A 27,668-nucleotide genomic window follows, 5' to 3' on the forward strand; every position below is an offset into this window, starting at 1 on the left:
TGGGAGATAACTTTTCATGAAATGCATTCTCTAACTGTGGCAGTAAAAATAAAATACAATTGTAAAAATAGGCAGAGTGGGGACCCACGTGGTACTGGACCGAGTGAAAAAAAAAACAAAGCTTTATTAACCCGTTTATAAAAGGCAGGTAAATGGTCTTTTAAATACCTGTGAAAAACTCGGGTGTGGCGAAGATAAGACGCCATGCACTGCTGAGCCGAGCCCACAACAGTTCAAGCTGCAGCAGCCCAGGCTGAGACACATGGGGGGGGTTAAAGCCCTTTTTGCCTTATGGGCGTTGTGCACCTGCGATGTTGGGTGTGAAAGGTAGTTTGTATTATGTTGGTACCCCTATGACATTTCTTTGGAAACGTTTAATTTAGTTTACCTCTTTTTATCAGCGGCCCATAAATACCTGTGATGACCATGATATACCCCAGTCAAGCAGGGCCTGACTGGAAACCAAAACAGTCCTGGCAAAACAGTTAGCAACAGCGCCCATTCAATGTTTTCAAATGAGACCACACACCCTTCTTGTCTCTTTCTTTCCTGTCTTTATTTGCAGTCTCTCTCTTTTTGCCTGCTGCCATGAAGCCCAGGCAGCTGAAGACTGAGCTAGTGGCCATCCTCTAACAGCTCCTGCCCTCTAGCACAAATGCCCGATTGGATAAAGGGCCTCGTCGGCCCTACAGGCACGGCAGGTCACACAAGTGCTTCAGTCTGGTTTTAGGGGTAAGCATGGCATCTTAAGAACCATATTATAGAAAGGTAAAACAATTAAAGGAATGGAAACTCTACAAGAATGGAGAAAACAGTTTCAATATTGTGCAGTATTTCAATATCTAGCTACTGATTGGAAACAAAAACAGCGATATACATTGCAGGGGGGACGTGTAAGGGACCGGGATGAGCACGGTGATGCTCCAACACCCCAAACTCATGGAAAGTATGATGGAGTGATGCCGCAGTGGTTTTCATTATAAGCTGGAAGCAGGCAGAGATGTGTGACTTATGCAAGGCTCTTACCCTTGGCCTTATTCATTGCACAAAGTTCTTCTAATAACATACCTAGTTCTGTAATAATCTGAGAACTGCTTTCTTCAAATAACCATATAGGGTGCAAACCTGTTACTACTGTCACAGAAAGTAACGACTCATTATTTAGGTCTGCTGTTAGCCAAGATCTTTCGACTGTATTAAAACTATATAATATATTTGCGTACAAGGGCTTTCAGCCAGCCCTCTTCATCCACGAGTCTTTTATTATGTCATTCACATTTTGCTTCCACCCACTACAGCAGTCACTTGGGGCAGTGGGCCAGCCCACTTCAGCTATTGGCTAACTTCACTGTGAGTGACGGCATTCTACTTTCTCTTTTTCAAGGAGCACATTTGCATACAAGAAAGTTCCCGTCAGCGTCTGGGACTACTATGGCAATGTGTGCTTCTTGAGAACCCAGGAAAAAGTTTTGGTTTTATGTTTTTCGGATTGATGGGATTCTGGCAGTTGACCCGACAATCCAGTTTTGCAGATACCATAACTAAACAAAAGAAGCATTGACAAAGTCAAAGGCTTGCAGTCAATTCTAGACCTATTGGCGTTGGTAGTGCTCTTTTATCCAGACCGTTGTTAATTTCACGGAGGGGATTTGCGTTTTGCAAAGTTCTACTTCCTTCAGTTTCAGTTTACAAAAAAAAAAACAAATTGACGTAGCAACAATGCTATACATCTTTTCACTTGGAACAGCCTGGTTGAAAATAATGGTTTGGTGTTTTTCAGGAGTTTTGATACAGGCTATCGCCAAACTGTGGGAGCTTTCCTTGCACTTAACATTGCAATATATTGGTGTCTTTTTAAGTGCTAGTAAATCCATTTACAAGTGAAAAATCATGTTTTGTGGGTCACTAACGTGATTTTGCATTCACGATTGACAGTTATTTGCTCACCTCCGTTGGCTCTACCTGTACAAGTAGAAGACCTTTGTGAACGGCGATCTGAAAACAGAATGAACTAGGGCCTGACGTCAGTGCACTGGGTACCTTTTGGGAATTGTCGCTGGCTTTGACTCCCTTTTCAGTTTACGCAGACTGGCAAGTTTTCAGCTACAATTAAAGCAAACACCACTGACCCTTTCAGATGGCTGCTCTCTGCCGCTATTCTTCAGGAAATCCTGCCTTTTCCGGATTTCTAGTGCTTGTAATCAAACCATTCCCACTGGCAGGGTCATACTGCAGCTGCATTAAACACTTAACTGCCACAAAATTTCACGACCATCTAGAAGTTTACACACTTTATCTTACACTTCTTGTTGCAGTAGCCTAAGCCACACTGACCACACCTGGGGGAAGATAAAGCAGGGAGCCACATAAAGATGTGTTCCCAATGTGTCTAAGTTATATGCTAGCTAAAAAGTTGTTGTGCAGGTCATATCCATTCTATTTCAGTTCTCCGCGCTCTGCGTTCCCTCTCCATGATCAATTTTTGTCATCTCATTGGAACACAGAAGAGGTTTATTCAAGCTTTCGCATGTATAGAAGAGCTAGTCTGTAAATTATTTATCCTTTTGACCTGCATTGGTAAATCTTTTATTCTAAGGAGTATTACTAGGTACTGAAGAAAGAGCGAGCGGGGGTTGGTGGGGGGAGGGGGGTCAAGACAGAAGCCTGGAATCCACAGATTCTTGGCCTTGAGCAAGACAAAGTCCAATAACTCATCACCCTTGGATTCAGGTTGGGGGAGATTAATTCATGCACTTGTTGCTAAAGCTTGTCCTCCTAGCTTGCATGGGGGGCTGTCGCCAGGGCTGACTAGCCTCTCTAAATGGTTGCTAGGGGCTTGGCATCGAGGGTCGATGTAGTCGCCCACAGTCACGGTCACGGAGGGAATTACACAGTGACAAAGAAATTTGTTATTCTACGTAATCTGCTCTTTGGAGAGCGACTGGGGGAAACGGACTGGTCTCAGCATGCCGCCAGAACTGTGATCACAGAAGCGTGCTGGCTACAAAGATCGCGCAGGCCTTTCGCCTTCTGATCTGGGAACACCAGCGCGTTAGGCGCTAATCTGCTTCATCAGCTATTTCTCTGACACAAAGGTGTTTACTTATTTTAACATCTTCTAGGACTCCATTTCTCCTTTTGTGTGGTCTTTATCCCCCAACAAGGATTTAGCCCAGATTGCAGATGGAATTAAGGCATTTGACGATGGTGTCTTAGATCCGTGACACTGGATCAAGTAGCCAATGGAAACAACATTTTCAGGCTCTGCGAGTGACCTTGTTCGCAAGGTGCATTCTAGCCTCTCTTCTTAACTTCAAAGAAGATTCCAAGGTTGACCCGGCATAGCAGCCTGTGGTTGAAAAAAAAGTGTGTGTTGTGTCTGCACTGAGTTGTACATATGAAGCATCGCTCTCTTCAATAGGTGCGCCAAACAATTCCGTTCAGGTATTTACTCTCCTAATACTTTGAAAGGAATGTGCATTGTCCGAAACATTTAACACTTAGATGCTTAGCAGTTGTGTTCATGTAGGTGTCTCCCAAAGTGAGGGCCAATGGTCTGCTTGGAGAAGGAAGTAACCGAAATCAAACTGTGTGCTGTGTGTCAGTCAGGGTACCAGACATCAATGATGAATTCCCACCAGTCGCAGCACCAGGGTATTCCATCCCTTTCAATCGAATGGGGCACCAGCGCCTTGAGGGCCCCTTTTCCATGACTAGAGTTTGCATCCTGAAGATCCTGCTAAAGGCATGCTGTGAATGTTTGTATTATGCTTTGTTCCCCACCTCAGGTGCTCACACTATGCCAGCAATAAATGGATTATTTATCTGGTCTTTTCCAGTATTCATTTATTTTAATGTCATTGTATTGTCATTTGCTTAGCACATGCCTAGCGTTGGACTTTGGTCTGGAAATATTCAGGGCTCCCCATGCATTGATCTGCCATGGGCTCCTCTGGATCTTCAGCCGGCCATGATCCCCACCCTCCCTGCATCGTCTGTACCTAACATTACATTCTGCGTCTTAAAGGCGTTGGATCCATTGGAAGAAGAAGGAGACTATATCGACAATAAACAGATCAAATATTTGCAAAACCAAAAGACAATTCAAATGGTGGAGTCCACTGAAATTAATGTTTTTTTAGTTTGTAGAAATGTGTGGTACAATTCTAACTAGAGCATTTTAGTACCAAGCCCCACTCATATGACTGGAAAGGTCCTTAAGGGTGATCTTTCGGATCTGGTCGAGTCAATAGGGCTCTCATTGACAACAACGAAGTTTCCCTAGGATTAATATGATTGGCTAGGAAACCTTTCCTCTCAAAACACGTCATCCAGCAAGGGCATGAAGAGTCCCAATCACGTGTGCGTGTCCCGAGTGACACATTTATCAACACAATCCTGTCAATTCATCAGTGAATCAAATGAAGTGTGTAAGCCATATCGCGTCAGTGCGATCGATTGGTGGAGTCTGAACCTGTAGGGTGTGCATTGTTGGTCGCAGAATTGGTTTACAGTTCGGCAAATGTTTGCACGTGACACTAAATTATAGTTACTTAATACCACGCTGGGTGAGTCCAGTAGCAACAGAATTTGGGCACTGTCTAGACTCTAGCGCAAGGTACACATAAAGTGCCCCCTCTTGAGAAAATTGTGGCAGCACACCATTGTCATCTGTGCCTAAGTTATCACAATTCCTTGTGTGAATATTGAGAAAACCAAATGTATTTTCCTTTAAACAGTGGGTGAATGTTTGTGCTCGGATGCATAAAAACCGCAAGATAAAGTGTGACGTCACGTGTCTTAGTACTAGAATAGTGATGTCTGGCAGATAACCCCCTCCACATCCACAACCCCTTCTAAAGTTTATTAGCAGCAGCACCTATTTTAATGTGTGGCAGTTGTGTAGATCCCGGATAGGAAAAATTCCTTCCACGAAACGCATCGTAGGTGTGCACGACAAGGTCACAAGTTCCTGCTTTTGACCAGTATACTAGTGGGGTGGAGGGGAAGTTGTTACTTGTCGTGTTCATTGAATGGTATAAAACTTGCTATTGGCGTCATATTGCCACAGTGTTTTGCCTGCCTACTCTGTCTAGATAACCACTGAGGTCACCCCGTTGCTGTATGATCTGTTTATTCGATTTTTTTTCTCCAACTAAAGCCATTTTATTTGCGTGGGGCCTGTGCTATCAACATCTGTAGAGTGCACTCTGCCCTCTGTATGGTCAGTGACCGTTCTCCCGTATCTTGTCTTCTAGTGGGCAGCTGGTGAGCTGTCTCGGCACAGACTTCCGCCATGGGGCCGGGGTCCTGGACGTCACTTATGAAACCCCGTTCACCGTACTCTCGTGTGGTTACGACACTTTTATCCGGTACTGGGACCTGCGCTCAAGCACGAGGTATGTATCTGCATATGAATTTAAATGATCACCCAATGTTATTTTTAAAAAAAAAACGAGGAAGAAAGGTTGTTTCAACTTAAATGTTATATTAGCTTTTAAAAAATGTAATATTTCTTGTTTTATTAAATGTATTAACGTTAATTCGCCGAGTTAATCCTTTGCGATGATTATTTTATGAGTGTTACTATTTTGAAAGGGATTTGCTGTGTTAGCGATGATTTAGTCCGTGGCATGCTTGTTACAAATAAATACTTGTAAATTTAACTGTAAACATTATTTTATAACCAAGATTTTCCCTAAATTCATTGTTATAATGATCAATATCGCAATTATTATCGTTGTTGTTTTTGTCATTCTTAGTAGTGTTATTTTTGTAGTTGATATTAATATTGGTATAGTTGTGGTTATTTTCTGACAGTGTGCTTAGGGGTCCGAAGGCCATTTCAATACTTAAACTTTGTCTCTTCGAGTTAGGGAGGTAAACACTGGAACCAAAGATGTCCATTATCTGGAAGTGTTTAGCTTTGTTTTATAAACTAAAAGTAACATTTTCCAGCTTTATTCATTCTTTCTTAAAAGTCAAAATGAAACCAAATGTATGGTATTCGTTGAAATAAATCAGTAGTTGGCAAATGTAATTTCGAAAACAATGGCACAATCTGATGTGAGCTAGGCAGAAGTAAAACGTGATACACAGAGAAACTTATTTTTCAAAGATTTGTTTAATAAGGGTGTGGATACTATTAAGGAACAAAATCCTCTTTGTGTGACTCATTCTATTTGTAGCCTAATTCGTAGCAGGAAATATAATAACAACCATTGGCAAACCAAATATGTCTTGCCTTTTTAACTGTTTGACTTTGCCAGTGCTTTTTGGCAATGCTGTGCAGCATCAGCCCCCCACCCCCCACCCCCCCTCCAAAAAAAGATGTGATAACGCAAATGCACATGTAGGCGTCTTGACACTGCTATGTACTGCGTCATTATGTAGGCGCATGCATGCATGCATCATCATAGATGCGCGAGCCTACAGAATTAGGAGATTGCCATTTTGTTTATTCTTTTTATGTTCTGTTCCAAGATGGGGACGCTGCTAAGGGTGGTAAATTGAAAACAATGTTTTTTTTTTTTAATGAAAACGGAGCGGCCCGGCAGCAAACTGCAGCTGAAAGGTCCTCCAAAAATACTGTAAAAAATACTTTAATGACCTAGAGGGGTGGTGGAGTAATGCTGGAGTGGGTGGGTGAAGCAAGTTGGGGTAAGCAAAGGGAGTGGTTGCGGGGAGCTTGATGGGGAGTGAAATCAAAAAATAAAGCCATGGTTGGGTAGTAATGACTGAGGTGGGAAGCAGAAGCAGCAACTTGTAGCGCGTGCACCAGGTATTTGAGAGGACTGTGCTACATGAAGAAAACATGATGAAGAGACGGTCAAAACACATGCACTCACTAGGAAGGTCAATAGCAAAAGAAAAAAGTTGTTGCCTAAATGTGAGCATTTTAGTCACACAAGCCAAGCCATCCTATCAAAAGCATGATAAAGAAGACATGTTACAGGGGAGGGACAGAAGAAGGAAAGCCATTGAATAAGAAGTACTCTAATAAGAGTGAAAAAAACCAAAACCTGGGGAGACAGTATAGTTTTACGGCTAGAGCGGTCGACCTCGAAGCTGGGGAACCGAGTCTCGGCAACGACACTCAACATCCTGTGATTCTGGGCAAATCACTTAATCTCCCTGTGCCTAACAAAAATGAATGTGTCCATCTGTAACTAAACTGGTGCTCATGTAAAGCGCTCTGATACCCGATTCGGGTCAGGTTCGCACTATATAAAACTAAAAAAATAAATAAAAAAACATTGGTAAGCGTTGCCGCAGGCCAAAGCCCACTGTAATGTTTTGGCTTAGCCTGCAAGACGTTTTTGCAACAGACAGCTAAAAGTGGTCTGTATGTGAGATTTCAAGCTGTGTCATTTACCCACAGCTCCGTTTGCTGGGGCTATCACCTCCCATTCCCCCCCACCCCCGGTGGTGCATTGCTATTCATATTTATAAATCCATGCTGGTCTGGCAGAGACTCCGTTTATCAAAGTACTCTACTAGTCCTGCAGATGCACTTTCTGCAGAAATAAATTCTTAGCAGGCCACCGTGTTTTTGCCCAGCATGGCATTGTTTTTTACGCGCAGGGAGGTTTCTTTCTGCCCATAAGCACCATTGTTGGTTTTCTTGCTCTCGGGTCAGCCATACAGCAGAGAAATATTACTTTTTTAAATAGCTTTTGATTGGTGATGTAAGGTCCTCAAGGATTTTATTTGTGAAGACATTTGTAATACCTTTTGAGGTTATGAGCAGTGCAGAGGGGTGGGAATTAAGGCTGGGAGTCTACCTCAACTATCACATTTCAAGAGTTAGCAGGGTTTTGGGAGTAACCTTTGTATCACTTCGAATGAAGTATTTTATTTCCCAAGGTTTTTGCAGAGATGTTAGTTTGACGTCTTCCATCCCAACCATATCTCTACATGGACTAAAGTTATTTTCAATGGATTTCAGGGGCCTGGTGATGATATACATTTTAAAATTGTATGTGTCACATAAGTGCACATTAATCCTCCGCAAGGCACCCTCGAGTTGGTTGTAGATCTTGCCCTGTTAACAGAATCACTCTTCATGGTGCATTATTGTGTGCTTTGAGAGGACATTTGGGCAGCTTGAAGGACTCTAAAAGAAACCAAACTAATATAACTTGTGACCACGCCTTTTACTGATTCTTTTACAAACCCTTCCCATGTGAAAAGTACACATAATGCTACTGCACTCAAGCCATGAACTTGTCCCATGACACCGGGTGGCATGAGCTGAGCTTACAAGCGTGATCCAAGGTAATGTTCCCTGAGCCCATGCAACATGGTCTGTAGGCTTAGGCCTTATTCCTTGGTACTTAGGTTCCTATAGGTGATGCTTTCTTACATAGAGAGTATCCTTTGGCTGTGGTCTATGCTCATATTCTTAAGCATCTTTACCATGGACTTCAGTCTTTGGCTGTGTTCCATGTTCCCAGGCAACATGAGGCAGGGTGTTCGGATGCAGTATATGCTCGTGTCCCAGCCACAATGGAAGATGGTCCACACACTTTGGCTGTTATGTCCTTGTGTAACGAAACTGGTGCTATGTAAAGCGCTCTGATACCCGATATCTTCGGGTCTAGTTCTCGCTATATAAAACTCTTTAAAAAAAACATGTTTTATAGAACCTAATTACATAGCCTGCAGCCTTTGAATGTTTCTAGCCACATGGAAGACAAGTGGAAGTCTTTGGCTGTAGCTTATTCTTCTTGGCCCTGAATAAGATGGTCTGCCTCCATCAGTGGACAGTGTCCGACACAAGCGATTCATGTTCCACGAGACCAGGCAGAGTTGTATATAGGTAGTGCAGTGTATGTAGTCTTCTTTAAACTAATTAGTCATGTTAGAGAAGCACTGAGCTCTGGGAAGGGAAGGTGTGAGTGAGTAGAACAAAGGTTTCGAATAAAAAGCTATTGTTTCCTCACACTCACTGCTGATGGAGGAAACAACTTAATGCACTTAGATGGCATCTGATCACTCATCCACAATCTACCGCTGCATACAGATCTCAGCTTGAGATATCTGTCGCATTACAAAAAAAGTAGAAAGAAAGAGTGCCAATAAACCTTTTCCAGTCATTTGGTTGGGGTCGAGAGCTTTTGTCTGGTTGGCCTACGGCTTGTAAAGGGGAATCTGCAGGCAATGCATCAGGAGTAAGGAGTGCAGGACTACCTTCCTACTCTGCAATAGCGCTAGGATAGGCAGATCTAAGACCACCATCCATACTACAGGATGTTCTATGTACACCTGATAGGTGTCATCCAATCAACTCACAACAAAGAGGGGTAGGAGGATCAAGTCCTGCTTCGACCTCCTTCAACAACTATGAAACCACTACATAGAAGAGGGACTATGTGCATATAGAATGCTAAAATTCAGAGACATGGGGGAATCACACACGGGTGTTAAAACTGTCCTCACACACAGAGATCTGTGTCATGCCTAATCATAGGGCTGCTAACATACCTCCGTGCAGACCAACGCTGGAGGTGGAGCAATAGGGAAGGGGAAGACAATACAACACAAAAGTGGCAGATAATATGGGGATCACAAGTGAAAATAAGTGCAGTAACAGTGATTAAAAACTGGCTACAAGGAGTCCCATCTAACAATTTTAATACTGGGTACCCTGTCCAGAATAAAGAGTGGTCACACCTTGACCGGTGGATGGTGGTTTGGAAAACCTTTTATGAGTTTCCAACCCCTCCACTCCAAAAATTGTTAGACGGGACTCCCTGTAGCCAGTTTTTAATCACCGTTCCTGCACTTATTTTCACTTGTGATCCCCATATTATCTGCCACTTTTGTGTTGTATTGTCTTCCCCTTCCCTATTGCTCCATCTCTAGCGTTGGTCTGCGCGGAGGTGTGTTAGCAGCCCTATGATGAAGCATGACACAGATCTCTATGTGTGAGGGCAGGTTTTTTTTTATAACCAATTTTATTGATTTTGTAAAATTGCTGCTAAAACATCATCACCAATCAAGGGTACAATATTTAAGATGGAATATAGACGAAAACACATCACATCCGCACGTACAGTTGAGAAGCATAAAGAAGATAATGACGGTCCAGCTCCAGTCCACATTCGCATGACAGAAGCCCCCTCTCTTTAGTCCTCCACCACCCCCACCCATTTGCCCCACATTCGATGACATTTTTGCGGGCACCCTCTGGCTGCGGATAGGGGCCGTTCCTGTGCCGCGCACCAGTCCACTCCCCTACGCCAGCGCGCCATCGTAGGTGGATCTGAATTCAGCCAATGGGCCGCTATGTCCCTCTTGGCCACCATCAGGGCAGTGTTGAGGAAGAGCTTCTAAGCCCTGGTGCCGTCCAGTTCCTCGGAGATGTCCAGGATCGCATTGAGGGCAGTTTTAACACCCGTGTGTGATTCCCCCATGTCTCTGAATTTTAGCATTCCAAGTGTCATCCAATGCCTGAAGAATTTATCTGACTACTAGCAATGTGCAACATATCCAGTTGGCATTGTCATTTCAGGTTCCAACGCTTAAGCTAATTGCTGCAGCTATTGCGGGGGAAACAGCTCGAGTAAAATACAGAGGTTCAACTTTCATAAAATCAGAAGGCTCTCCTTCCATGTCTTACAGGCTGCTGAAGTGCACCTTTTAACCCTCAGCTTCAGACCACCATTGGAAATGCATTTCATCGACAAAGCTCCCTTTCCATAGAAATTACTGTCGGATATATTATTCAGAGTGATCATCATGCGATGTGTAGAAAAACTATGACAATTCACCAGATTGGCAAATCTCCGACCTGCCATTTTCTGTAATCTATGCTGATGCAAGTCTTGATCTATGAAGTGGGCTTTTAGTAATGTTATTATGTTAATGTTCTTTCAGAAGCCTTGTTTCTTTTGTTGAATATGTGATAAATACATGGTAAGTATGCAGAGGTCTTTCCTTATTGTGAATGTCAGCTTGAATCATTATAGAAATAGACATGTATATGGTTGTTTGCATCGTTTATCTGGAAATTCAAGGTATTGAGCCTGCTTATGTTTGCCAGTTGAAACAAGTAGTAAAAATTATAAAAGGGACCTCGGTTAGATGCCATATATTCATACGCAGACTCCTCCAATTGCTCTTTTGTGATCTTTGAAAGTGATTAACGGTAAACAAAAACTGAGAAACCACATTGGAGGAAACCAACAAATGGAAAACTAATTTTAAGGAAATGCAAACAAGTAAAAAATAAAGGAAACATTTTAAAGGAAAGATAATGTTAAGGACAAATCCAAAATTACATTAAACGTGGGTGGAGTCCAGGACTACTGTGGGATTTTTGGGTTCAGGGATGGGTAATGTTTATAGGGTGATGAGGATTTTAGGAGTCAGGAATAATTGGAGTTTGGGCATAGAAAGAGGTTTTTAGAGCACAGACATGGGTGCAGTGTATGTGTACTGAGGGGTTTTTAGTGTTCACGGATAAGTGGTGTTTGTGTGTTAGGTGGTCTTAGGTTTCAGGGATGTGTGTAGTGTAAGAGTGTTTAGGGAATTTATAGGTTTATGGATGGGCGAAGTTTAGGGTTGGTGAGGGTTAAGGTTCAATTATGGGTGATGGCTGGGATGGCAAAGAGTTTTTAGGGTTCTGGATGGGGTAGAGTTTAGGGTGGCGAGGGGTTTTAATGATTCAGGGATGGGTGGAGCTTAGATGTAGAAAGGGTTTTTTAGGGGTCAAGATGAGTAGTTTAGACTGAGGAGTTCTTATGGGCCATGGATGGCTGGTGTTTAAGGGCAGTAAAGGTTTTTTAGGTTTCTGGGATGGGTGGAGTTTGGATGTACTTAGGAGTTTTAAGAGGTATGAATTGGGTAAGGGTTAGGCATAGAAAGGGGTTTTAGGGTTCAGGAATGGATGGAGTTAGGGCTAGTGAGTGATTCTATAGTTCAGGATGGTGGATTGTTGGTGTACACAGGGCTTTTAGGCTTCTGAGATGAATGTAGTTTAGGCGTGTTGAGGAGTTTTAAGGGGCAGTGATTGATGGTGTTTAGGGGCTGTGAGCGGTCAGCGATAGTTGGTGTTTATGGGCGGTGAAGGGTCAGCAAATTAAAAGCATCTGAAATAATTGTTTGACAGTGTAAAAGATATCAATATGAAATAATGTCCCCTGAAGTAAAGCACTGAAACATCTCCTACAACTTTCTGAAAGTAAGACCTGCAGTGATTGCATTTACACATTTAAAAAATAAGCATTTGAAAGTCAATTTTGACAAAAAAGATATTCTGGGAATTGGTTTCTAAGAAAAGGTAAATGCTATTTGTTCTGAAAATTTCCTTTAAACAGTTTAGATGAAATGATTTCTCAGTAATGAATTTGTTTTTCTATGAAATCAAATTCAACCCCTTGTAAGAGGTTGCATTTGATTAGGTATTTTAGGTACATAAGCCTAAAGCATTGCCTTGCATAGCTTCTCCACAAGCACTTCTTTCCTGCTCTGCCTCTCCTACAGTCCCCGGAGGTACTACTGAGGCACCCTCATGCCAGCAAAGTTGTGTGACACATGTTTCCTTATAGGTTGGGGCCTTTAAACATCGTCATCCTGCTATCCAAACAAAGATCAACAGCTATTCACTGCACCCGGTGGTCCCTGATAACCCATGTGAGGACATATGACCTGACCCCATTATACCTCACCACAATATTCATTCTTCCATCCCCCTCAATTATAGTTCCTCCCAGCCCAAGAGTCTCTAACCAGGACGGGGGTGGTAAGAGTGCAGAAGCAAGTTACCCCACACCTGAAAAACAAAAGGAGCTGTGCATCCATTCACCAACTTGTTGTGCCTCTCCATATACCATTTCCCGTCAACATTCATATATTTAGTGAACACAACACCTTGGCACATCAGGCATCACAATACAAAACATCCACACCTTACCACTCAAACAACCCAGCATCACCTCATCTGTTCTTTTTATTGAATGGGACCTATAGAAGGCATCTTGTAGCTTGAGAGACAAATACACAACAAGCACACACAAATAAGATGTTTAAATGGGTACAGTCAACTAAACCCTTGGCAATTGGGGACCTTGCCAATTAGGGGACCCTTAAAATGGGGAACTAGGCAATTACTTGTTAAAAAGAAATTCCTGCATTTTGTCAAGGAGGACTCTGCTCAGATCACATCACGCCACTCCATACAATAGCACACTGAGCTACATGATATAACACCACATCACTCTATAATGCTATACACAATGACACTACATTACATCATTAAACAACACATCTCAGCATGAACATGCTATCACAATTTATCACTGGAACCCATTTAACAACAATGAAAAATACTACAACCTACAAAATCTAGAATACAGTACATACATAAAAAATTTGGATCGTTGTCTCTAGGTAAAATGCATAAACACATCGCACTATATCACACCACATCCCCTTGTATGGCCCTTCTAAACAACATCATCAGCATGCAAAGCCCTATAATGACTTACCTCACTACACCTCACGATACAAAACACTATAACTTACAAGATACACCACAACAATCTTCAACCACATACTATATATTTAGTATGTTACATACAGTGTAACTGCAAAAAGAACAATTGATGGTCAGAATGCAGAACCATGTCATACATTCACCCCAGTACAGAGATCTGGGCCTAAATCCATGTATTTTTTGCTCACCATGCCATTCCAATTTGGACCCAGCTATATGCAAATCAGTCTTGACCCTGCGCCCAATGGGAACAGTCCAGCCCGAACTGCCAGGCCAGGTCCTCCCTGGACTGGAAACAAGCATCCTAGGACCGGTTTCGGGCCTTCAGCCCTCATCAGCCAGATCGCTTGACTCCAGTGGCATGAAGAGGACGGGACCTACGTCCGTGCATACCCATCCCACTAGGGGTGACAAATGCAAAAAGAACAATTGATGGACAGTATGCAGATCAATGTCATACATTCACCCCAGTACAGAGATCTGGGCCTAAATCCATTGTTATTTTGCTCACCCTGCCCTTCCAGTTTGGACCCAGCCATATGAAAATAAGTATTGACCTTGCGCCCAATGGGAACAGTCCAACCCGAACTGCCAGGCCAGTTCCTCCCTGGACTGGAAACAAGCATCCTAGGACTGGTTTCGGGCTTTCAGCCCTCAGCAGCCAGGATAGCTTGACTCCAGTGGCATGGAGAGCACGGGACCCACGTCTGGGCATACCCGCCCCACTCAGGGCGAACAAAGCAAACACGGAAACCGGTCTGAAAATTACATTGAAAGTGAAAGATCACCCCATAACTTTCATCATAGACAGTAATGTGTCGATATATATCATGCCAGTGAAAAAATGTAACAACCTATCCCCTGTGCCTCGTTCCATCAGGCATGAAGGTATATACTTGGTCCGTTTTTGAGCCACTACAGCAGCAAGGATCGTTCACAGTGATTATCAGACAGAAAAAGACATTGGTACGAGCCACCATTCATGTTCTACAAGGGACTTTGGGCCAGATGTAGGACCCGTTTTTGCATGTGCAAACGGGTTTGTGACCCGTTTGCGCATGCAAAAAACAAATGGGCCATGTACTAACCCTATTTAGCGAGTCGCAAATGATTTGCGACTCGCTAAATAGGATTAGCGACTCGCTATTAGGAAAGGGCGTTCTAAGGGTGTCCCTTCCTAATAGCAAGTCTGAGCCCTATGTAAGACTGTTTTGCGACTGCAATTGCAGTCGCGAAACAGTCGCAGTTTACCACCCTTCTCAGAAGGGTGGCAAAGCACTCGCAAATGGGAAGGGATCCCCAGGGGACTCCTTTCCCTTTGTGAATGCAGGGAAAATATTTTTTAGGGGCAGGCAGTGGTCACAGGGACAGATACCTGCCCTCAAAAAATGAAACAAAAAAAATTCATTTTTCTTTTTTTAAATGCCTCCCTTTGTCCTTTAAGGAAAACAGGCTCCATTAAAAAAAAAAAAAGCAGCTTGATTTAAAAGCAGTCCCAGATAGGGAGGACTGCTGAGCCCAGCAGGCCACCATACCTGAGAGGGCCAACCATTCCTAATGGGGTCACAAATTGCGAGTGCCTCATTAATATGCATGAGGCATGCAATTTGCAACCCCATTAGTAATCGCTAATTGTGTCTCTGACACTGTTGTACATTGATGTTTGCGACTCGCAAATTGTGACTCACAATTTAATGCAATTTGCGAGTTGCAAACATCAATGGTCATACATCTGGCCCCTTGTCGAGTGCCTCCTTGCACAGTTTTGCGCCAGCTGCTGACATGGGGTTGCTATCCCTCAACTACAACCTGTGTGCTCAGTCTGAGATCATGAGCCGGTTCCCATTGCTATTTCATGGCCTGGGAAAACTCAAAAGGAAAGTACAGCTTCACATCAATGAAGACATTCACTCTGTGTCTCAGCGACACCGTAGAGTTGCTCTCCATTTACAAGAACCTGTAGGGAAAGAGTTGGAAGTGCTTTTAAAGCATGACATTATTGAACGTTCCACAGGCCAAACATCATCCGTTTCTCCAATAGTACAAGTACCAAAAAAGACAGTAGAGGAGCAGTAACCATTTATGTTGATATGTGTTGGGCAAATAAAGTGATTGAGAGGGAGAGATACCCTGTTCACACATCGCATACATGATCATGCAATTAAACGGAGCTAAAGTGTTTTCAATCTTAATTTAAACAAAGGATACCATCAGCTCGAGTTGGAGGAGAACTGCAGGTACATTACTACATTTTCAACTCAACTCATGATGGTTAGTTCAGAGGGTATGGGTAAACTTCCAGCGCCTGTAGACAAAGCCAGAAACTCGGGGGTGATCCTGGATCATAAACTCGATTTTGGGGACCAGGTCAGCGGAGTGGTCTCTACCTGCTTCTACCTCCTTAGGACTCTGAGAAAAATTAAATTTCTCCTTCCAGCAGAAGGTTTCTGGACAGCTGTCTCAGCCCTCATTTTGTCCCGCCTCGATTACTGCAATAGTCTGTACCCTAACTTGAAAAAAAAACATCTGGTCAGACTACAGACAGTACAAAATGCAGCGGCAAGACTGCTAATTGGGATAACGAGGTTTGCCTCTGCTCGAGATGGTCTTCGGCAATTGCACTGGTTACCGGTCACAAAACGAGCACCATTCAAGGCACTGTGCACGGTTTTTAAGGCACTGAGTGGCACTGGCCCAGATTTTCTCACTAAGTGCTTTGAATGGAATGTTCTGGGCAGAGAGCTGCGTTCCACCGAAGGAGGACTAGTAGCCGTTCCCCGAATAAAGAAGGCCAGTTGGGGAGGCAAAAGTTTCTCCTATGGGGTGGCGAAAGCCTGGAACAGCCTGCCACTACATCTTAGAAAGGCCTCAGAGCTCCTTTCCTTCAGAAAGGGGCTGAAGACTTGGTTATTTACGGTATAGGCACCCCGCTTACAGTGAGTCAGTGTGTAGCGCCAGGACACCCATGGGTAGAAGTGCGCTTTATAAGCTTCGCTAACATAACATAACATATAAAAAACGGAGTTTTGGAGTATCTTCAGCTGTGTTGATATTTCTGGACATTATTCACCAAGTAATCCAACCTGTTACTCATGCTTACAAGTACAGTGATGGCATCCTGGTTTTTGGGAGAGCACAAGAAGAACACGACAAAGCCCTTAACCAGGTGTGCCAGTTACTTGCTGATGCAGGTCTCACTCTGAATGCTGCAAAGTATAAGCTTCACAAAACCAAACTCAAACATTTTTGGGCATATATTCACTGAGGGGGGAATTACTCCAGACCCAGACAAGGTGCAAGCACTGTCATTCACTTACCCCCCCCCCCCGCTTAAGATGTTACCATGCTGTGATCCTTTTTAATCATGGGCAATAATTGCTCAAGAAACAGTCACAACTTTGCTACAGTGAGCGCCTTATTAGTAGACCTGTCAAAGCGAAGTGTACTGTTTCAGTGGTATCCGGAATGAGACCAGAGTTTCAAAGATATTAAACATGCGATCGAGACTGCAACTGAAATTGCCTACTTTGACCTCAAGTTACATACTGAAATTACAGTTAATGCAAGCCCAGTAGGGCTAGAAGCAATCCTTGTTCAACACAGTGGCCATCCGAATGCTCAAAGACACATTGTGGCCAATGCCAGTCGAACCTTTCTGAAACAGAAGGTGCAAACTCTCAGCCAGAGAAGGAGAGTCCGGCTGTGGTATGGGCCTCCAAACATCTTTATGTATTCCTCTAAGGAAAACAATTCACTGTCATCACAGATCACCAGGCATTGCTTAAAATTCTTGTTTTGGAAACGCGAAGGCTAAGATGCCCTCTCGCATCAAGAGGTGGGGGTATAGATTGCAAGAGTACGACTATGAGATTGTGTACAAGCCAGGAAAGGATCAAAACCCAGCAGATTACTTTTCACGAGTGCCGCAACATTGTCACAGTACAACATACACGACAGCTGAAACCTATCTCAACTAAATTGTTAGCAACAGCACACCAGGAGCTCTGTTTGTGGAACATATCATTGCTGCCACCAATGCCAAAAAAGACATGACCATAATCAAAGAACTCATTACCACGCACTCATGGAGGGGAAGTAACCGGCCGCTTGCCGAAGATGTTGAATTCCAAAAGTTAAAAAATGTACAGGATGAGTTAGCAATCACCCAAGAAGATGCAATACAGTGAGGCTCAACTATAGTCATACCTGGAAGCCTAAGACAGTGGGTCATCGTGCTGGCCCATGAAGGAGACTGTTATTGTGGCCACCAAAGGAGCCTTAAGAGATGGATTTAGGCTCCCTCGGCTAGATGAACGAGTTGAGAAGGAACTGAAGGCATGCCACAAACAGTTGTTTGTCTCCCAAGGTGACGCAGCAACCAGTGATAATGTCTGACCTTCCTGCCCATGTCTGGGAGAAGGTTGCAGTTGAGATTTTAGGGCCTTTGGGAAATGGACATCATCTCATTTTTTTTTTTTAAAACCTTTATTGTGCACATTTACGTCATCTTACAACGCACAGTCACCGTCCAGGTGGTAAAGTAGTTAAGCAAAGTGTACGTTTCCAGATATTAGAACACAGCCATTTAGCCGACAACCCGGGGGTCCGGCGGCATCGTACAGGGTAACATGCGCACAGAAGGGAGGTGCGTGCGTTGTGAAGGGAGTAGGTGCGTAATGCTGCGTATGTGCTTTTGAATTTTAGTGGTGTCCCAGGTGCATGTTATCAATGGTAGAGGATGGCGCTGTGATCTAGCCCACTCCGCGGCTACGCCGGCTGCCGCCCAGGTCCCGAGCCAGAGACCCATCGGATGTCTCTGTTGTCCCAGAATGTAAAGGCCTCCGGGTGGCCGAGCGCCAGCAGCGCGCTCAGAGTGTGGGCCGACGCGCGGCAAGGATAACGCAGTATAGCTCACAGCTACCCATATGGCAGCGCATAGATCTGGCGAGCCTGGTATGCAGCATCATAGTCCTTATCTATCCCGTGTATGCATGGCAATAGTATGCGCTAAGGTTAAGGTTGTGAACTCAAGTAGGGTGGAGGGGGAGGGGGGGAAAGAAGGGGGGGGGAGATCATTCTGCGGCAGAGCAGGAGGGTCATCATCTGCCAGACTGGGCACAACAGGACCGCGCAGTGTGCGCGGGGAGTCGCAAGTTAGGGGAGGGGAACAAAAGGGAAAGAGGGCTTTCAAGTAGGCTGGAATTCCCCAGTGTCCGTGTCCGCACCCCAGCACCCCCAGGGCGCCGGGGGCAATCAGGGGCAAGTAGGGGGGGGGATAAGAGTCGGCATCCCAGCAGCCCCAGGGCCGTCGCCGCCCCGCCAGCAGAGGTGCGACAGGCCCCAGGGATTCAAGTTATCCCCCTATCTTGGCAAGCCCTCTGGAATGTCCCAAGGAGATTATCCCAAAGGTGTGCGATGGGGAACTTTCGGAGCCCTGCCGTTTCCTCGCGAAGGAGCACCGCGCTCTCCGCTTGCGCCCAATTAATAAAAGAGGCTCTCCAGTGGCGTACGTGTGGGGGAACGGTTGCCTTCCAGTGCTTGGTAAGCATGCGTTTGGCCGTTATAAGACCCATGTCCCAAAAGCGTGCCTGCACCTTATTTTCTTTTGTGCGCCGATAGAGTCCTAGAATACATGATTCCCATGTATGCGGGAGCCGCCCATCTGCGCCACGCGCGAGCAGTGTCAGCACCGTTTCCCAGTACGCCTGTATCTCTGGGCAGTGCCATAGCAAATGTAAGAGGTCCGCTCCCGGCAGTAAGCATCGCGGGCAGGTTGCATCTGTCCTCGCAAAGTATCTGTTAATTTTATCAGGGGTGAGGTATGCGCGTTGTAGGATGTAGTACTGTATTATTTTAAAGCGGGGATTGCGTGGGATGTTTGTCGGGCCGGACAGTATCATTGCCCATTCTTTGTCCGTCCAGTCTCTTCCCCTGTCTGTCGTCCAGCGCTCCCTCAGTGTTGTTGTGGATGGCTGCGAGTGCGCCTGTAGCGCCTGCGCCAGCCAGTGTACGATGTGCGCGCCATGGCCCATAACGTGCAGGTATTGCATGAAGGTATGCATCGGAGGCTCCTCTGTCATGTCACCCCAGGAAGCCGTGAGTGTGTGCAAGAGGGAGGCGTGCAGAAGGAACTGTCCCGCCGGGAGAGTCGTGTCTTCAGCCAAGTTGGCGAACGTGAGCAGTTCGCCATCAGCATATAGATCGCTCAGTGTGTCCACCCCCGCCTGGTCCCAGCCAGCTAAGTGAGCCTCCGTGAGCGGCCCTGTCGGGCCAGGCATACCCAAGAGTGGCACGCTCGGGGCATAAGGTTTAGTAGCACGCGTGAGACGAAGGCTCCTCAGAAAGCATCTGCGCGCCACTGCCAAGTAGATCTGGGAGGGGCAGGGTGCGCGGGTTATCGGGTGGAATAGCGCATTAATTTGCGTTTGTGTCCATGCAGCCATATGTGTGGCAGTATCTTCGAGTTGTTTGCCGCTCAGCCATCCCGCCACCCATTGCATCTGTGCCGCGAGATAGTACAGTTCCAGGTTAGGAACCGCCAGGCCCCCCGAGTCTGTGGGCATATATAATTTAGTCAGCGCCACTCGTGGCCTCCCCTTGTTCCAGATGAGGGAGCGGAGCAGCGCCTCTAGGTCACGAAAGAGCCTGACGGGTACATACAGAGGCATATTCGCGAAGTAGTATAGGAGGCGAGGTAGCACAATCATTTTGGTCAGCGCCACGCGGCTGGGCACGTTAAGGGGTAGAGTATTCCAAAAGCCAATTTGCGCTTGGACGGAAGCGATCGCTCGGCAGAGGTTCCCTTCTAAGACGTCTGCCGGTGTTCTATATATTCGGATCCCGAGGTATCGGAAAGTGGTGGGATGCCATTGCAGCCTGTCTCCTCCCAGCCGGATGTCACATTCCTGTACGTCTGGGTTAAAGGGGTACGCCCCCGACTTGGCCCAGTTAACTCTCAGGCCCGATATTCCCTCAAAGTTACGGAAGATGTCAGCGAATGGACATCATCTCATGCTAGTCATAGATGAGTATTCATGTTTTCCTTTGGTGTAAGATCTATCTTCGGCAATCCATTACAAAGTCATAGAACAGCTTGATGACATCTTTGCAATGTGGGGCATCCCCAAAATCCTCAAATTTGCTAACAGCCCGTCCTTTAAAAGAAAAGCGTTCAAAGAATTTCTAGTCTGACTCAATATCAAACACCAAAAGAGTACACCCTTCTGACCCCAGACCCCAGTGGTTGAACTTTTCATGGACACGCTCAATAGGGTCATCCAACTAGCGGCCATGGAGGGAATCTATCTAAACTAAGGCCTGTGCTGGGCCCTCCTTGACTATCGATTAACCCCTCACTCCACAACTGGTGAGAGTCCATCCACCTTGCTATTTGGGAGAGCCATCAGAACAAAACTACCCCAATGGCTCCCGAATCAACCGGTGAACGACGACAAGGTTCAAGACACCAACGGGATTCGTAGAAGAAAAAGGAAAACGTATGCAGATCGGCTCCGCCATGCCTGAGAACCGGTCTTTGATAAAGGAGACTGGGTACTGGTTAAGCAGAGACAAAAACAGAAAACAGACACTCCTTTTGCCTCTGATTCTCTACAGGTAGTGGCGTGCAATGGACATTTAATAACAGCACAACGTCCTGGACAATCCGTCACTCGTCACATTTCAGTCACGCACCACGACACTTGTCAAGTCTTGAAACCATGCATGAATCCGCTCTGGTAGTGGGTCTGGCTCAAGCACCTGAGGCTATGTCACCACTGCCCGATCAGGGTGGACTTCAATCATCTCAGATCACCCAGTCCGGCCGACAAATGCAAACACCTAGCTGATTGAGTGAAGAAACTTGATTTTCATGATGTTCACCACTTTTTATTTAACAAAGGGGGAGATGTAGCATATTGACGTTATACGCACTAGGACCCTCATGGTTATGGGGCGTACTCTGAACAGGAACTACATCATATGAAGGGAGGTGTTGGGGTTGTGGATCATGTTGAATATGAGATAACACACAATGTGTGAATGTATCACGAGGAATAATGAAGTATTGGACTGTAGCCCCAGTGTGGTGTATTTAAATCGCATGCTTCAGGACTGGGGAAGACGCTACACTTGGGACGTCTGTGCTTCATTGGGGATTGTAGGCCAGAATTTCCACACGTGCCCACTGAAGTTCAGGAATGTTAAGTGTGGCAAATTAAAATCGCCACCGAGACTGGTACAGTTACCCGACCGCCTATTCTTACAATAAATTATTTACTAACCCTAATCAGGCGACCTAAACGTGTCTCTTGTGGGGCTGAAGAGGGATCTAACTAATAAGGCAGACAGATTAGGCTGTTAGGTTTTTATAATTAGTTGACACAACTGATCAAAAGGGGAGCCCTGCTTCCATTACCTAGCTCTGAAGGAGCCAAAAAAAGAGACCCATAAATTATAGTTCAAAGAGGCGGAATTGTTTTTAAGAATGCATAGCACTGACCCAAGTGAGCATTGCGGGACGCTGGCCAGCGTTGGTGGCTGCATTGCTTTGTTAAAGAAAAATCTGATGCATTTTTCAACGTGAAACTGTTTTTTGTTTTTTTTTGTTTTGCTTGCTGTTAATAAAGTAACATTTATCTTCTGCGCCCTAAATTGTCGGGTGCAAGATGTTGAGCTGGTGCATTACAATTATTCTAGGTAGGTGTCGGTGGTCACAGGTTCTGAAACGGCAGCTGTCAGTCAGGGCAAACCTTTGTGGACTGCTCAGTTCTCCACTCTGAAAACAAATATATCTGACCTCGCGCCAATGTGTGTTACAAGTGAACTGAGCAACATGGTTAATTGGAAAGCAGGAGTAGAACCCTCATTTAAACTAGAGTCCATACTTTTGTTGATAATTGGTTAGTTTTGCTCTTTATTCTATAGCTTATTGAGACTCAGTAAAACCTTTATAGGACCCGATTTGTTTATGTTCGGATTGTATCAGCAGTGCTAGCCTGTAATCTCACTTGATGCCTTCCTATGTACTTTGGGGCGTAATGTTTTCCTGCCAGCCCAAAGTGCAGGAAATGCTTAACCTCTTCTATTTTTTCCAGATCTTTTTATTGATTTTTCACCACCAAAAAACATATAGCAGTAACCACAAGTTGGGAATCTGGCCGAAAACGATTTGATTCCAAAGCCGCTTTAAAAACACAATGAAAATCAATGGATATTGGTTACAAGGCTCTTCAGTGCAAGAATTCCCACCACTGGTTCCAAATCTTATAGGATTTCTAGGGGCACCACTTGAAGATATACACATGCTCCTCAGCCTATACACAGTAATACAAGCTGTCTGTCCATTCCTTGAAAATGGGGGCATTAAGCTGTCACCAGTGACTTGTGATATCCCTCTTGGATATTTATAAACCACATACAAGAAATAATCATGTAACACGATTACCACAGACTCATCCATGAGACCCAAGAGTGCCATTTTAGGATCAGGTGTGACTGGTCTGTACTGTCTGGGTCAACGCACTATGCACCCGGGAACACTATCTTTGTATGACTGGGCAGGTCCAAATCGTGTGATAGAAGGTGCCTAAGGCCGCTTTACATCATAGACAGTTGCGATTGGTGTCTAGTTTTTTTCTGCCCTGTCTAGTTAAACTGTAGAGCACTCAATCAAAATATCTAAATTGAATTTAGCTTCAATCAAATGGCAAGGGTTTGGGGAGTAATCTTTGCCTCGACCCATTCAGCATCGTCCAAAGGACCAGTATCCTGTGTCCATCTGTCTTTCAGTTTGGAAAGGGGATCTTGGGTGGTTTTGACCAGTGTGCGGTAAATAATGCAAATACCCTTGCTTTCTATTTGTTTGATCGTGAGTCTGGATTCTTTCTAACAGGCTGCATACGGGGAAAGCTTTGAGGTTGGGTGCATGCACCTCCAGGACATGGCGTAGTTGTAAATAGCAATACAATTGTGTCTTGTGCCACGCGGCTCGGCCAGAGAAGCAAATGAAAGACTATGATTCCCAGGGCAGACACCCCGAAGTCTGGAGACAATTTATTTCTTTTTGAGAACTAACTAAAGGTGGGTAACCAGTTATTTATGAGTTCTTCTGGTAGAGGCAACCCAACTGAGTACAAAGCCATTAAAATAAGAATTATTTTCTCGCTCTGGGATCCAGTTTGTTGCTCTGTAATCATTGGCATAGAAATAGTGTTTTTAGTCCTAAAGCAAGCTTTGTGCACACTGTTTGGTGCACCAGCGTGTTGTAATAAATACCAGTTGCTGTGCAAACTTCACCTTTTCTCTAGTTTGCAACCGTACACCATAGGCTGGGGCATTCCCACTTCTTCTGGTGAGACAAAGACTGAGAGGAAAGCATCATGCTGGTAGCTTGCGACCAACCGGTGCTGCCAGTGGTCTTAAGTCACAAAGGGTGAGAGCTACCATGGTCTGGGAGGAGTAAGCTGTGGATTACCACCTTCTCCATGATCACAAATCGTGACTTCTGATGTACCCCCAGTAAATTACCAGACATTTCTGGGAATGAGAGATCTGTTCTCACCTCAAAATGGGGAGTTTGGGTCAGTGGAGGAGAAGGACTTAATTCAGAACCGCAAACCTTGTTTACAGGAGATGTGAAATGAAGGAAAATACGGAGCTTATAATTTCAGAACTGGCTTGCAGAACTGACAATCGCCATTACAGGTTCCGTGGTTACAGCCATTTTATTGTCTGGAGCCACCTTACCCTGCATGTGATCACCAAGGGAAGATGGGTAAATTAAAGAGACAGCACCTAGAAACCAGGAGGTTTGTGGCAAGGGCCAGATTAAGAGTGGCTCCTATATCTCAAATGCAGGATACCAGTGCCTTGCTAGTTACCACATCAGTCTGCGTGCTGAACCAGCGCTTGTCATTCACAGACTGGCAGCAGGAGTCGCATACCTGCACTAGCACAACTGAATATGAAGAAACTGAAAAGAGGAGTCCTACATCGCCGTAGTGCTCCTCAAAACTGCAGTGTATTTTGTGACGATGACCACTAATCCGAGACACCTTGCTGTCCATCAGCATGCTTGTACATCCTAACAGTGATATCAGCTGAGTAGGAGGACTGGCTCACCCTCCTGCATGAGGAACAATGAAAACAAAACAAAGCCTTCCCCACAATTCCTGAATCAAGTGGTCGCACAACAAAAAACACACCAAGGACAGATTTGCATCCGCTTCTTCGCAGGAAGAACTCTGAACTCAAAAATCCATCTAGTTTCTGGAGCAATTAAAACTCTACATTTCTTACTTTGCTGAAAACGTTGCTCCTAAAGGAGGAGAGACGCCGTCTAGAAGGGTAACACATACGATAGAAAACATATTGTCCTCCTGCTAGTCCACAGTCCACAACAGCAGCCAGCTTGAATATCTCATGGACGTTCATACTTACTTCACCCTCTGGATAATAAGTATCTTACCCTTCCTTTGACACTTTCTGTGCACTTGAATTAGTAAGTAAAAAATATTTTGTTTGCTAGACTTGGAGAGAACTTAATTTGTGTAACAATTTATTCATACAACCTCACCATATAAATCTGATGGTCTTGTCTGTCAGAGATGCTTGACTCATCAGGTCTACAAGACACTGGCTTGTGGAAAGATGAGAATGTCCGCCCATTCACAGATTAGTACTAGCCAAAGTGTTTATTTACTTTTCAAGAGTAGAAGGGATCTTTCAAGTTGCCTGCTGGGTAAATCCCTGCAGGTGTGCATTAACCGCACCTGAAGCACTGGGCCTGGTCAAAGTATGGATTTTGCCACTCTCTGTTCTTGAAAAGCAAAACTGAAGACTAACTGGCGACTAAGTTTCAAATTAAGTTTTGCTTTTATCTGTGCCAACATCACCTTCACCAAAGCAGACGACTCTTACATTGAGAGCAATGTATAAGTGGATAAATTGCAAGTATAGTTCGAGTAGTTAGCAGATTCTTTAGAATTTCCATAGGGATGTTTGCAGTGTGAGACAACATGAGATGTAAACCATGGACTAAGTTGGATACATCTGTCTTCTAATTGCTGGCCGATTCTGGAAATCCAAGATTTTGGACAAGGTTTCAGTTGGTCAGCTACAGAGGTTTGTCAATCAAAGTGATTTGTTGGACCCCAATGGTCCGTGTTCCTGTGAAAGATGCCAGTTAGCCCTGGTGTATAAGGGAGAGCTTGCCCTCCTCATTTTAGTAGATCCCTCCATTGCATTCATAGTGATCAATCATGCTTTAATGACTTGCCATCTTGCTGGAGTGAAGGAGCTGGCCCTGAGTGCTTCCCACTCTGCTTCAAATCTCTTGCCAAGTAGTGGCTGGCTCCTTCCTGTAGAGAACTCAAAATGCGGGTTAGTCGGACTCATTTTGGTCTGAAGAAATGGGAATTGGGTGCTGAGCTTCATCATTCCATATATTTGCTTCCTGTGCAGTCAAGTAGTTTGTTTCTGACACTATTTAAATATCTTACCTGATTTGGTCCTCACTAACTAGCCAGTAAATTGAACTGCTATCAGCTCTGGACAGTTTGCCATCAGCTGCAAGCTACTGTTGTGGTTTCCTGTACCAAATACCCCTACTGCAGGGACAGAAGAATTGCTGTTCTTGAACTCAAAAGTTTCTACCTCCTCTTAAGTTTCATATTTGCTTTCAAGTTTTCCTGTTTTCTTTTTTGCGACTGGTCACACCAAGATGTGGTTAACCAGTCCAGCCCGAACTGCCAAGCCATGTCTTCCCTGGACCGGAAACAAGCTTCCTAGGACCGGTTTCTGGCATTTCAGCCGTCTTCAGCCAGGCTTGCTTGAATCCAGTGGCAAAGTGAGCAAGGGACTCACGTCAGAGCATAACCTGCCAACTTATGGCGAACAAAGCAAAAACCAAAGGAAATGATGGACGGAGTGTTGAACATTGCAAGCACTCACCCCCAGTCAACTGATCTGGGCTTAATCCATCACCGTTCTTTAGCCCACTCTGCCACCCCAGTTCAGACATGGCCATATGCAAATCAGTCTGACCCTGTGCCTCATGGGAACAGTCCAGCCCGAACTGCCAAGCCATGTCTTCCCTGGACCGGAAACAAGCTTCCTAGGACCGGTTTCTGGCATTTCAGCCGTCTTCAGCCAGGCTTGCTTGAATCCAGTGGTACTGGGGTGAATGTATGACATTGTTCTGCATTCTGTCCATCAATTGTTGTTTTTGCATTTGTCACCCCGAGTGGGACGGGTATGCTCAGACGTGAGTCCCGTGCTCTCCATGCCACTGGAATAAAGCTATCCTGGCTGAAGAGGGGTGAAACCCCGAAACCGGTCCTAGGATGCTTGTTTCCAGTCCAGGGAGGACCTGGCTTGGCAGTTCGGGCTGGACTGTTCCCATGAGGCACAGGGTCAAGACTGATTTGCATATGGCTGGGTTCAACCTGGAATGGCATGATGAGCAAAAAAACGATGGATTTAGGCCCAGATCTCTGTACTGGGGTGAATGTATGACATTGTTCTGCATTCTGTCCATCAATTGTTGTTTTTGCATTAATATTGTCCTCCCCACCAGATTCCCAAAACTTAAATTTTTCGAATGAGCCAGTAAAAATTTAAAGTTTGACACTAAGGCTGCAATGATATCTTCTAGGCCTATTATGATAGGGAGCTTAAAATACATAATCGGTTAAGTATACTAAAATTTTAAACCCAACAGAGAGCTCAGTTGTTATTTTAGTTTAATCACACAAGGAAAATGAAATGTGTATTCTGTTATCCGTTTGTATATTTTGGCACAACACAATGACAACGAGCGCTCAAGTTTCTCGGTTCCATGCGCGAGTACCTTATCCATTACAGGATTTTCTTTGAATTCTGGGTCTTGTGGGTTTTGATGGATTAACCAGAACTACAAATCCCATCTTCCAATGAGAAGAAACTGGCGTGGATGGTCTCCCTAATGCATTGAACTGGGTGGAGCTCTGATGAACGACTTACTGAATGAAGAAATGGCTAGTCGAAACGCTTGCCATTTGGACCACTGAGCAAGTGATGCCTGATCTACTGACCATAAACTCCTACCTGTAACACACTGTCTGTTACAGGTCTGCAGCTGTAAAAACAGAAATGTTTTGAATGGCAGAGTAAAATGGCACATGCAATA

General features: G+C 44.8%; 1 protein-coding gene across 1 annotated transcript in view; it reads left to right on the top strand.

The window, feature by feature from the left end:
- The window catches only part of FBXW4 (F-box and WD repeat domain containing 4), a 609,765-nt gene that overhangs the window by 545,388 nt on the left and 36,709 nt on the right, over nucleotides 1-27,668 (top strand). The window contains exon 7 of the mRNA XM_085606457.1: nucleotides 5,259-5,399. Coding sequence (XP_085462583.1) covers nucleotides 5,259-5,399 — 141 coding nt within the window. The remainder of the gene's footprint in view (nucleotides 1-5,258; nucleotides 5,400-27,668) is intronic.

This window comes from Triturus cristatus, chromosome 1_2, assembly GCF_964204655.1.
Source record: "Triturus cristatus chromosome 1_2, aTriCri1.1, whole genome shotgun sequence".
NCBI lineage: Eukaryota > Metazoa > Chordata > Amphibia > Caudata > Salamandridae > Triturus > Triturus cristatus.